Raw genomic sequence first — 12,006 nt, 5'->3', positions numbered from 1 at the left:
GGCATGGGCCTCTGTGGGGACAGCTTAGTGCGCTCTGAACCCTCAGGTGTGATCTGTGTGGCCTGACGTGCTGAACCCTCAACATGTGGCCCGTGTGGACTGGTGTGTACTGAGCACACTGTGGTGACCTGCTGGCCTAGCATGTGCTGGGCGGTCAGCATAGGACCCGTGCAGACTGGCATGTGCTGAGCCCTCAGCGTGTGACCAGTGTGGGTTGGCATGTGCTGAGTCCGTAGCATGTGATCTGTGTAGACTGGTGTATGCTGAGTCCTCAGCATTTGATCTGAGTAGGCTCAATACCTGCCAGCCCACTGAGATCAAATGCCGAGGGCTCAGCATGTGACTGGTGTGGCTGAGCACTCAACGTGTGGCCTGTGTGGACTGGCATGTGCTGATCCCTCAGTGTGTGGCCTTGTGGACTGGAGTGTGCTGACTACAGTGTGTGGACCGGTGTGTGCTGAGCACTCAGCATGTGGCCTGTGTGGATCACCGTGTGCTGACCATTCATTGCATGGCCTGTGGGGACTGGAGTGTGCTAAGTACAGTGTGTAACTGGCATGTGCTGAGCACTCATCTTGTGACCTGTGTGGAATGGAGTGTGCTGAGCACAGCATGTGACTAGCGTGTGCTGAACACTCAGCATGTAACCTTCGTGGGCTGGTGCGTCCTGAGTACTCAGTCTGTGGCATGTGTGGACTGGAGTATGCTGAGCACTCAGCATGTGGCCTGTGTGGACTGGAGTGTGCTGAGTACAGCATGTGACTGGCGTGTACTGAGCACTCAGCATGTGAGCTGTGTGCATCAGTGTGTGCTGAGCACTTAGTGTGTGATCTGTGTGGACCACTGTGTGTTGAGCCCTCGGCATGTGGCCTGTGTGGACTGGAGTGTGATGAGTACAGTGTGCCTGGCATGTGCTGAGCACTTGGCATGTGACCTGTGTGGACTGGAATGTGCTGAGTACGGCATGTGACTGGCATGTGCTGAGCACTCAGCATGTGACTTGTATGGACCAGCATGTCCTAAGCACTCAGTGTGTGGCCTGTGTGGACTGGAGTGTGCTGAGCACTCAGCGTGTGACCTGTGTGGACCACCATGTCCTGAGCACTCAGTGTGTGACGTGTGTGGACTGGAGTGTGCTGAGCACTCAGCATGTGGCCTGTGTGGACTGGAGTGTGCTGAGCGCAGCATGTGACTGGTATGTGCTGAGCACTCATCATGTGACCTGTGTGGACCAGCGTGTCCTGGGCACTCAGTGTGTGGCCTGTGTGGACTGGTGTGTGCTGACCCCTTAGTGTGCAGCGCACACGAGCCCACAGTGTATTGACCCACATGGCCTAGCATGGACTGAGCCCTGGTCAAGCAGCCAGCGTGGGTTAGCGTGTGCTGTACACTCAGCATGTTCCCAGCCATATCCCAAGGGTGGGATAGCATGTGCTGAACATTGGCATGTGCACCAAGCATGCAAGTGAACTTACACTTCACATGTCCAAGCATGAATGAGTGCATACCAAGCTCGTAGCACATAGCGAGGACAGTGTAACTGACAGCGAGCCCTCAGCATTAGGCAACCTTGGATTAGCACATGCTAAACACTTAGAATGCTCTGAAGGTAGATCTCACATGCTAGGCACTGAACAAGCTTAGGGGATGGGTTAGTGTGCGCTGAGCACAGCCCTTCCCTTCAGTTCCACTGATGACAGCCGCCTGGAATCCCATGCCAGGGCCAGGCCAGGCCCGGGGCAGTGAGGACAGGTGTGAGGCAGGATGCTGAACAGTTCTTTATTGAAATAGGCAGAGACAGCAGGATGGGAGCCTGCTCGGGGCCAGCAGGGGGCAGCCCCCTTCCCGCCTCCCTCTGGCCGAGGGGCCACAGGCCTGACCCCAAGGCCCTCCAGTGTTTGCGGGTGCGTGCAGGCATGTGCCATGGGCAAGAGGAATAGGGAGTTTCTGGATAACTATCTTTCTGGAAGAATAATTTGCGGGTTCTGGGGGTGGCTCTGAGGAGCAGTTTGGGTCAAGAGAGGATGCCACCCCAGTCAAGGCCACTCCAGCAATGGGCAGGGGTGGGGCACCCTCAGTGGTGCCCGCCAACATGCTGCAGAAAGCTGGTGGCCCGGGTGTGGTGGGGCAGCAGGCCCTGAGCCTGTGGCCCCCTGACACCCTCCAGGCTCCAGTCTGGATCACTCAGCCATTCCCCAGGACAGCTGCTGGGGTCAAAGAGCTCAGGGTCTGCCCTCTGGGGAGAAGAAGAGAGGGCCATCAGCCAAGAAGCCTTTAGCCCCGAGTACCACCGGCCTGCCCTTCATGCATGCCCTCCTGTTCCAGTGGACACTTGGTCACATCCTGAGGGTGATCTCACATGTTTTGAACCCTCATCACCTCCTCCTGGGGTTAAACGGGTATGTGCTGAGACCTTAATGTGTCCTGAGCTTTGTCATATCCTCAGTGTGTTAATGTGTGCTGAGCCTTATTCCCCAATGTGGGTTAATGTGTGCTGAGCCTTATCACATCCTGAACGTGGCTAGTGTGTGCTGAGCCATATATCCTGAATGTGGTGCGTGCTGAGCCTTATCACATCCTGAATGTGGGTTAGTGCGTGTTGAACCCTCAGCCAGCGGCACGCAGTGCAATACAGATGGCAGGTAAGGCCTGGTTAACTGTGCCCCCCTCCTGGAGCCCTGGGGGAGGCCCTGGTCCCAGAACCACCTGCCACCTGCCCACCACCTGGCATACCTCAGCGTTCATGGCCAGGTCTTTGATGTCGGGCCCATCCCCGCCCCGCTGCGGGATGGTAGGCGGCTCAGCGGAGGCCCCTCGACGCTCTCCCTCCTCCCAGCCGCTGCCCCGGCAGGGCCCCTCATCTTCCGGCGAGGCCTGGCTCAGCCGGATGAGGTTGCTGAAGTTGGAGTCGGACTTGGAGCCTGTGGGCGGCTTGCGGGCCTTGTGGCGGCCTGCTAGGGAGCTGCCGTAAAAGGCCAGGATAGGCTCAGGGCCAGAGTCAGGCACCCGGCGGCCAGGGCCAGCTGCCTTGAGTGGGGCCAGCATGTCAGGGACCACATCCACATGGGTCTCACCCCACAGGCCCCGCCCCGCCTCCTGCAGACTCAGGTCGTCCAGCTGGTCGATGGCCCTTTGCATGCCTGGTGCCTTCTCACAGAAGAAGGGCCCACTGCCTGCCGCACTGCCCAGGCCCACAGCCTCCTCCTCCTCAGCCAGCCGGTAGTAGGGTGGCCCGTCATCCATGGCAGATACAGCCTTGCCCTCCACCTGCAAGGAGAGACGGTAGCCGCGTAGCGAGAGCTGGTAGTAACGTGTGGACTCGTGGGCGCTGCGCAGCTGCTGCATAGACACGAAGGGGTGGCGCAGGGCCGCGCTGGGGCTGATACGCTCATGAGACTCCCATGTCAGCATGCGCTTGATCAGCTCCACCATGCTCTTGAGGTCAGCGTGCTCAGCCAGTGCCTCACGGTCTGGGAAGGTCAGCCGCCCGGCCGCCCCACTGCCGTTCACTGTCTCGATCTGGTCCAGTGACTTCAGCATGTACTTGCGACGTTCCAGCGGGCGCACCTGACAGGGCACAAGGGGCACGGGGTAGAGGCCACATCCACTCCTGCTGTGGGACCCGATGTAACTCCTGCCCTCCAGGCTGTCCCCTGGGCTGGCCCAGGGCTCTCTTGCCATCATGGGGCCCACATACAACTCCTGACTTTCAGTCTTTTCCCGGAGCTCTCTTGTTGTTATAAGTCCACACACCTGCACCCTGACTTCCAGTTCTTCCCGTGACTTTACTTGGAGCTCTCTTGCTGCTGGGAGGCCCACACGTCTCTAGTCTAATCCAGATCTCTCCTCCTACTGCAGGAAGTAGGAGAACCTGGCCATCCTTCAGTCCTCCTGTTGTCTGACCCACAGCTCTCATGGACCAAGTTCCACACCTCACCCCTGGCCAGTCCTCCCCAGAGCCGTGTCCAAGCCCCTACCAGCAGTTAGCAAAGGGGCTGCCTGAAACCCCTAGTCCTGTCTGGAGTCAAATCCAGATCCCTTTTTGCTACAGCTCCCACATCTGACACCAGGCCTCCAGGCCTGGGCCTGTAGTCAAAACCAGACCCTTCTTGCTACCTTAGAGTGTGATAACCCCCAGCCATGGAGCTGTCAGAAGAGCTGCCGTAAACTGTCAGTCCCACCTTTGATCTCACCCAGATCCCTCTTGCTGTGACAGCTCCCACCACTGGCTCCAAACTTCCAGTCCTCCCTGCTGTCTGACCCAGACTCCTTGCTGCACAGATTTGATGACGGCAGCCAGGAAGGTAGCTGAGAGGCTTCCCTCAACTTCCAGTCCCACCTGGAGTCTCATTTAGATCCCTCTTTCTGTTGCAACTCTCACACTTAACCCCAGACCTCACGTTTTCTCTGTGGTATAACCCAGAACCCTCTTGCTATGACCCACACGTCCACCTTCTCACAGCAGCCCCTCTACCTCCGACCCCTACATTTCAGTCCCTGAAATCTTACTCAGATCTGTCTTGCTGCAGCAGCCCCTAGAGCTGACCTTCAAACTATCAGTCCCACCTTTGGTCTCGCCCAGATCTCTCTTGCTGTGACAACTCCCATGGCTGACCTCCAAGCTTCTGGTCCTCCACGAAGGTCTAATCTAGATTTTTCTTATGAGGCACCCCCATGCTGACTGCCCTCACCTGCCTGCCCCCCTACCTTGGTCTCTGCCAGGTAGTCAGCCGAGGACTTGAGCTGCCAGGGGTTGGTGGCATCAGGGTGGGGGTTGCGCTTGAAGAAGTGGTGGGCCTTGCGGGCAGCATGCAGCAGGTGGGGCTTGGGCAGGCCCTGGGTCTCACAGATGTAGCGCACCTGGTCGTACTCATTGTTGCCCGGGTAGAGGGGCCAGCCAAGGTGCAGCTCAGCCATGACACAGCCCAGGGACCACACATCCACTTTCTCACAGAAGGGCAGCCCCAGTAGGATCTCAGGGGCCCGGTAGAAGCGAGACTGGATGTACGGCTCCTTCACATAGCGCACCTCGCTGAAAATGCTGGCCGAGCCGAAGTCGATCACCTGTGTGTAGGTGGGCAGGCAGGCAAGTTGGCACCGGTGAGTGGCAGCGGCAGTGCATCACAGCCTGCTCTGGCTTCTCTCACCAGTGTCTGTCTGCATCTGTCACTTGCTTTGTCTGTCTGCATCCATGAGTCTGTATCTCCTGCTTATGTCTCTCTGTCTGTCTTTCCCTTTGTCTCTGGTTTGTGTGTCAGGCTCAGTGTCTGACTCCATCTCTGTGTCTCTCCATCAGAACTTATGCCTGTGAGGATGAGGACCCCTCTCTCCCTCACCCCACACCCTGTCTATCAGCAAATCTTGTTGGCTTCACCTTCTAAACAGATCCGGAATCTGTCCACTCCTTATCCCACCCACAGCTCCCTGGTCCTGTCCACCATGGTCTCCTGCCTACACTAATGTAGGAGCCTCCTCCCTGGCCTCCCTGTCCATTCCACATGCACAGCTGGAGAGATCCTGTGAGCACCCATGTCACAGCACGTTCTTCCCTGCTCAGAACCCTGCTGTGGCTTTTACCACCTCCTGTGATAAAAGCCAAAGTCCTCACTGTGGTCCTCAAGTCTCCAACAATCTGCCCTACCCCTCATCTCCTCCCACTTGCCCCCTCGCTCACCCTGCCCTAACCAACATGAGCCTTCTCACTATTCTTTGAACAAGCAAGCACATTTCCACCTCAGGGCCTTTGCACTGGCTGTTCCCTCTGTCTGGAATGCTCTTCCCCAGATATCCACATGGCTCCCTCCATACCTCCTTTAGGTCTTCACTCAAATGTCACCTTGTCAATGAGGCCCCCCTTGACCATCCTCTCAAAAACTGCACCCTCAACTTCCCATCCCGTTTTCTATTCCTCTGAAACCCCAGTGCCACAGTGGTTAGGAGCTACGGCTGCTAACCAAAAGGCCGGCAGATTGGCAGTTCGAATCCACCAGCCGCTCTTTGGAAGTTCTTTGGGGCAGTTCTACTCTGTCCTATAGGTTTGCTATGAATCAGAATCGAACAGTCCCTGGTGCACAGCAGGGACGCAATAGGAGTGACTGACTGAGTGAATGGGCTTACATACCTGTGGTTCTATTTCTTTGTCTCTTGTTTGTATCTCTTTCTCTCCTTCTTTCTTTACAACTGCCTCTACGTAGCTTGTTGATGTCTCTCATCTCTCAGTGTCTCTCTCTGATTCCGTTTCTGTACCCACCCACTAGAAAGGCTGTGTGTCCCCAAAGCCCAGGTCCTCTCCTGTCTTCATCTTCAAGCACTGGTAACAGCCACCACAGGCCCCTGGCACATGACAGGTGATGATGAACACCTGTTGAGCTAGCACGGAACGGCTGAAAGCCTTTGTCTCCCCCACACCTCTGGGTGGAACTGTCTGCCATTCCTGCTCCGAATCTCCGCGACTCTCTCTCCATGCCTGCCTCAGCTGCCTCTCTGAGTTTCTCTGCTTTTCATTCAGCTATCCCTCAATGTCCATTTGCAGAAGGCAGCATCACGAGATCGTTTTTAATCTGGACTCTGAAGCCAGACTGCCGGGGCTTGAACCCCTGAGGGGCTGAACCACCCTGGGCACTCAGTCAACGTTCATTCATTCATTCCACAAACACGGTAGTGGTGCCAACAATGGCTAAGTGCTGTGGATCTGTCTTGTCTCCTACTGTGTTTGTGGGAGTCTCCCCGTCCTGGGGTCTCTGTCTTTCCGTCTCTCGGGCAGAATGATCTGGTCTGTCCTGTCTCTGTCTCTGTGTTTCTGACATTCATTCAGCACTAACTGTGTCCCCGCACTGTACTGGGAGAGATACTGAGGACGTGGCAGTGCTTCGGATGGCCCCAGGCCTGCCCTCATGGTGCTCCTAGTTCATACCAACCACCAGAGACAGAGCCATCAGCAGAGGGGTCGGGCAGGGACGGGGGAGGCGTGGGCAGGGTATGAGGTCAGGACTGGGAAAAGGGAACCCGGGGGCTGGTGGCTGGCCAGCACAGGTGTTCAGTAAATGTTGAACAAAGCTGTCCGTGATGGGCAGTGTCACTGCCACCCTCCCAGTTGTTCGGGACGACAGCCTTTCAGTCCCCCTTGAGCCCTCTCTTCCTCTCTCACACTTCATATGTGATCCTTCAGCAAATCCTGTTGTCTCCATCTCCAAAATCTACCCAGAATCCAGCCCGCTTTCCTCCTCCCACTCCTCTCTCTGGTCCTGTCCACCCTCATCTCCCGCCTGGACTAGTTCTGTCACCTCCTCACTGGTCCCACACCCCGCCCCCCACACAGCCAGAGGGACCTGGGAACAGCCAAAGGACATCACCTCCCTCCTCTGCTCAATGTTCTCCTGCAGCTCCATCTCCCACAGGGTAAAGCCAAAGTCCCCCCAGAACCCACAGGCCCTGCATGATCCAGCCCCCTCACCTCCCTGATATCCTTTCCCCCACTCCCCTCATTCACTATGCTTCGGCCACACTGGCCTCCTCACTCTTCCTCAGATACAGACACCAGGCACACTCCTACCTCAGGGGCTTCGCACTGGCTGTTCCTGCCGCCTGAGGGCTCTTCCCCCAGATGTCTGCATGGCTACCTCCCTCCAGGACTTCCCTCAAAGGCCACCTTCTCAGTGAGGCCTCCCTGACCATCGTGTCCCAAGTCCCACACACCACTACCCTCTCCCCATGCCTCCTGCTTCCCTCCTTTATCCTTCCTCCTCACTCACACGCAACAGTTTCCTCGTTTCTCTTGGGAACGCTATCTCCCCCACGAGAATGTCAGCCCCACAAGCCAGGACTAGGCCAAAGGAGCTGAGGTAAGAAGGGAACAAGGACAGAGGAGACCTCAGGGCTGGGACAGGGAACAGGGGTGACCTCAGGTCTGGGATGGGGAGATAGGATTTTGGAGCCGGGATATGGGAGAGGCATCACGGACAGGGTTGGCGAGACCTCCGTGCCAGGAGTGAGGACAAGGGAGGCCCCAGTGCCAAGAGATGACTCCAGGGCCTCAGAAAGCTGGAAGAAGACAAGAAGGAGGGACGTGACTGCCCTGGGCAGCGCCACTCACCTTGACCCTGAAGGGGCAGCGGGTCTGGTCCACCAGCATGATGTTCTCAGGCTTGAGGTCAGCGTGGATGATGGCCAGCTCCTTGAGCCGGGCCAGGGCTCTGAGCACCTGCAGGGTGACCGTACGGATGTGGCGGGCAGGGAGGGGTGCGAAGTTGTTCTCCTTCTGGAACTCAAAGAGGTTTTGCTCCAGCAGCTCGAAGACCAAGTAAAACTTGAGGGCGTCGTGGAAGAACTCGAGGAAGCGGATGATGTGGGCCTCCTCGGGGTCCAGGCCTCGCATGCAGCGGAGCAACTTCAGCTCGTTCTTGATGATGCGGTTGCGGTAGGCGTCGTTCTTGAGGATCTTGATGGCCACCATCTCGCCCGTGCTCCGCCGCCAGCCCTTGGCCACCTCCCCGAAGGTGCCCTTGCCGAGCACCTCGATGATGTCGTAACAGTCGGTCTCTGACTGGATGGTGGCCATGGTGCCCCCCGTGCCAGCCCCTGCCCTGCCGCCACCCCACCCCCACAGGCTGTGCCGCCGAGGCCTCCCCCCCCGCCGCCGGCCCCGGGGCCCCCCCAGTGGGGGAAAGACAACCGCACTCGTGCCTCCCCCTGCGAGGTTCGCCCCCGGCTCCCTGGCACCCCTCTACCCCCTCGGCCAAACTGCGAGTCTGCCAGGGGCTGCACCCCTCCCCCGAAGCCCACCTGGCTTGGGATGAGGGGCGCCAGGCCTCCCTGAATGAGTTCCAGCGTTGCTGAGTGGCTCTGGTTCTGTTGTTGGAGACCTGGCTGGAATGGCGGGGGGGGGGGGTACCAGGCAGGCCCCCTCCCCCACGCAGTAGCGGAACGCCGGAGAGGCTGACAGGTGAAGGGTTGACTGAGAGAGATGACCAAATGTGGACCTTGGGCATACAGGTACGGTATGTACCTACAGACAGAAGTGAGGAAAGGCAGGCTTTCCTGGCTACAGGGATGGCATGGACAGAGGCTTGAAAGCATTTGTGTGTATAAGTCTATGTTTAGAAAACACCCGCCACAGTTGGTGGCTGCCATGTGGCTGGGCAGGGCCAGGTTGTACAAGGTCTTGAGTCCCCAGCTGAGGAGTTTAGGCTTTATTCTGAGAAACTGGGGAGCCATGGTAGGGCTTTGAGCAAGGGAGGGGAGGGTCAGATTTGAGTGTCAAAAAACTCCTCTGGGAAGAAGGGGTGGGTTGGAGGGGGTGTCATGGGCTGAATTGTGTCCCCCCAAAATATCTATCAACTTAGCTGGGCCATGAGTCCCAGTATTATGTGATTGTCCACCATTTTATGTGATTTCCCTATGTGTTGTAAATCCTATCACTATGATGTAATGAAATGGATTAGCGGCAGTTACATTGATGAGGCCTACAAGATTAGGCAGTGTCTTAAGCCAATCTCTTTTGAGGTAGAAAAGGGAGAAGCGAGCAGAGAGACATGGGGACCTCATACCACCAAGAGCAGAGCATGTCCTTTGGACCTGGGGTTCCTGCCCTGAGATGCTCCCAGACCCAGGGAAGACTGATGCACCACAAGGACCTTCCTTCAGAGGTCAAAGAGAGAAAGCCTTCCCCTGGAGCTGGCACCCTGAATCAGGACTTCTGAACTGTGAGAGAATAAACTTCTCTTTGTTAAAGCCATCAACTCGTGGTACTTCTGTTATAGCAGCACCAGATGACTAAGACAGGGGGCAAGTGTGCAGGCCCAGAGGCTGGGAAGGAGGCCGGGGCAGGGTTCAGGTGGGTGAGGTTGGGGAGGGAGGAAGAGGGAGGTGGATGAGACACTCAGGAGGCCAAGAGGACAGGCTGCGGGACTGATGAGTTGGGGAGAAAGGCGGGAGCCATCCAGGAAGAGGCCCAGAGCTCTGGCTTGTGGTCTCTGAGATGGGGTGGCGGCGGACAAGGAACAGGTTGAGAGAGAAGATGCTGAGATCAGATTAGGAAATTTAACACCAAAACATTTAACCACATACTGGGTGCTTTACAACCATTATCTAATCCTCACAAACATACTAGTAAGAACCAGAGACTTCTCTTTCATGTAGCTAATTTCAATAGTTCCATTTCATGGAAGAGAAAATTGAGGCACAAAGAAGTTTTGAGAATGCCTATGGTCACCCAGGCACAAGCAGTGTGCAGTCAGCAGCTAACCTAAAGGTTGGCGGTTTGAATCCACCCAGAGCCTGGCGATCTGCATCTGTGAAGATTACAGCCAAGAAAACCCTGTGGAGCAGTTCTCCTCTGTAACACATGGGGTCGCCATGAGTCAGAATTGACTCAGTGGCGACGGGTGGGTATGGCCACTCAACAGGATGCCAGAGACAGACTTTGACTCCGAGCAGTCTGGGTCGGAGCTTGGCTCACACAACCTCCTAGTTTCCAGGAGACATCCTGGCGGAGGCATTTGGGAGGCCATCGGATCCCACGTGGACTTGGGAGTTGTCAGCACAAAGGTGAGGAGCGGAAGCCCGGGGAGGGTGTGACGGTGGATGGGGCCAGGAGGGCCTGAAGGCCCAAGGAGCTTAAGAAGAAAGTGGAAATTTTCAGGACGAAGGTCCCTGAGAAGGCAGGACAGGGAGATAGGGAGCTCCCAGAATAGCCACAGAGAGGCCACTGCTGACAGATCTGGGCTGTGGTGGGAGGATGCCCCGAAATGCTGGTGGGCTGGGGAGGGGTGTGCCCCATAAAGAAAGGTCTGAGTAGGGGGGTCTGTGATGATTCAAGGGCCGGGGCCTCATCCTCTGGGATGGGGGGGCGGTGGGTGAGGACAGAAGATTTGAAGAGAGTGGGAAGGACAGATGTGGGGGAGAGATGATTTGGAACTGGAGAACATGCCTTCTTAGTCCAGTCAGGGGTGTGGCAGGGACCCATGGGGGTGTCTGGATGCCCTGGTGAGGGCTTAGCAGCTGAGATCCTTAGTTGGGGTGTGGGGAGGCAGCTGAGGCCCAGCGCTGACAGGGGCTGAAGGACCCTGGTGCCTAATCCTAAGAGGCAGCCAGGTGTCAAGGGTGGAGGCTCTGAGCCCACAGTTCTGGAGAGGGGCACAAGGGGCCTACCTGGGTGGGGCCTGGGATGGGCAGTCAAACCAGCCAGACTGGAAGTGGAAGGCCAGGTTGCACGAAGGCGCCCTTGGCGGCAGGGAGGTGCCGGGAAGAGGACAGTGGGTATCGATCTGCTCTTAGGGCCCCTGGGGTGACTGAGTTCCCTAGGACATGTGGATTCCCCAACAGAGGGGTCCCACAGCTGCGCTCTGATGAAGGGCTAGACCAGCCTCCCACCCCAGTCTATCCCAAGGTCACCCTGAATCTTCTTAGACCAGGGGTGGCCTTTGTCCCCCCTATACCAAAGGCTCCCCTCCAGCCAGGCTCAAGTCCCCCTCAAACTTTCCCTCTGGGGCTCTTTTTTTTTTTTTTTTAAGGCCACCTAGTTTTTGTTTTTTAATTGTGCTTTAAGTGAAAGGTTACAGCTGAAGTTACTTTCTCATACAAAAATTTAAACACATTGTCATGTGACCCTAGTTGCTCTCCCTATGTGACCACACATTCCTCCTTTCCACTCCGGATTTCCCATGTCCATTCAGCCAGCTCCTATCCCCTTCTGCCTTCTCATCTGGCCTCCGGACAGGAGCTGCCCATTTAGTCTCGTGTATCTACTGGAACTAAGAAGCATTCTCTTCATGAGTATCATTTTTTGTCTTATAGTCCAGTCTAAGTCTGAAGAGTTGGCTTCAGGAATGGTTTTAATTCTGGGTTAGTAGAGAGTCCGAGGGCCATGTCTTCTGGGGTTCCTCCAGTCTCAGTTAGACCATTAAGTCTGGTCTTTTTACTAGAATTTGAGTTCTGCACCCCACTTTTCTCCTGCTCCGTCAGGGACACTCTGTTGTGTTCCTTGTCAGGTGGTAGCCGGGCACCATC

General features: G+C 56.6%; 1 protein-coding gene across 1 annotated transcript; it reads right to left on the bottom strand.

Moving 5' to 3' along the window:
• Positions 1–5: 5 nt before the first annotated feature.
• HIPK4 (homeodomain interacting protein kinase 4) lies at positions 6–8,586 on the bottom strand. The gene is made up of 4 exons (XM_049900963.1): positions 8,093–8,586; positions 4,708–5,064; positions 2,734–3,567; positions 6–2,236 (listed from the first exon to the last, which is right to left on the bottom strand). Exons 1-4 carry the CDS (start codon positions 8,555–8,557, stop codon positions 2,075–2,077), a joined length of 1,818 nt encoding a protein of 605 aa, XP_049756920.1. The 5' UTR covers positions 8,558–8,586; the 3' UTR covers positions 6–2,074.
• Between the last annotated feature and the right edge of the window lie 3,420 nt (positions 8,587–12,006).

This window comes from Elephas maximus, chromosome 11 (assembly GCF_024166365.1).
Source record: "Elephas maximus indicus isolate mEleMax1 chromosome 11, mEleMax1 primary haplotype, whole genome shotgun sequence".
Taxonomy (NCBI): Eukaryota; Metazoa; Chordata; class Mammalia; order Proboscidea; family Elephantidae; genus Elephas; species Elephas maximus.
Note: the sequence above shows the minus strand (reverse complement) of the source record. Positions and strands in the feature narration are given on the sequence as shown.

Bases quoted from the DNA above. Each gene is read 5' to 3' on its own strand.
- HIPK4 (XM_049900963.1), bottom strand. From the start codon at position 8,557: ATGGCCACCATCCAGTCAGAGACCGACTGTTACGACATCATCGAGGTG. The intron at 5,065-8,092 runs GTGAGTGGCGCT...ACCTACACACAG, and splicing joins GCTGCCCCTTCAGGGTCAAG to GTGATCGACTTCGGCTCGGC. The intron at 3,568-4,707 runs GTAGGGGGGCAG...GTGCCCTGTCAG, and splicing joins ACTACCTGGCAGAGACCAAG to GTGCGCCCGCTGGAACGTCG.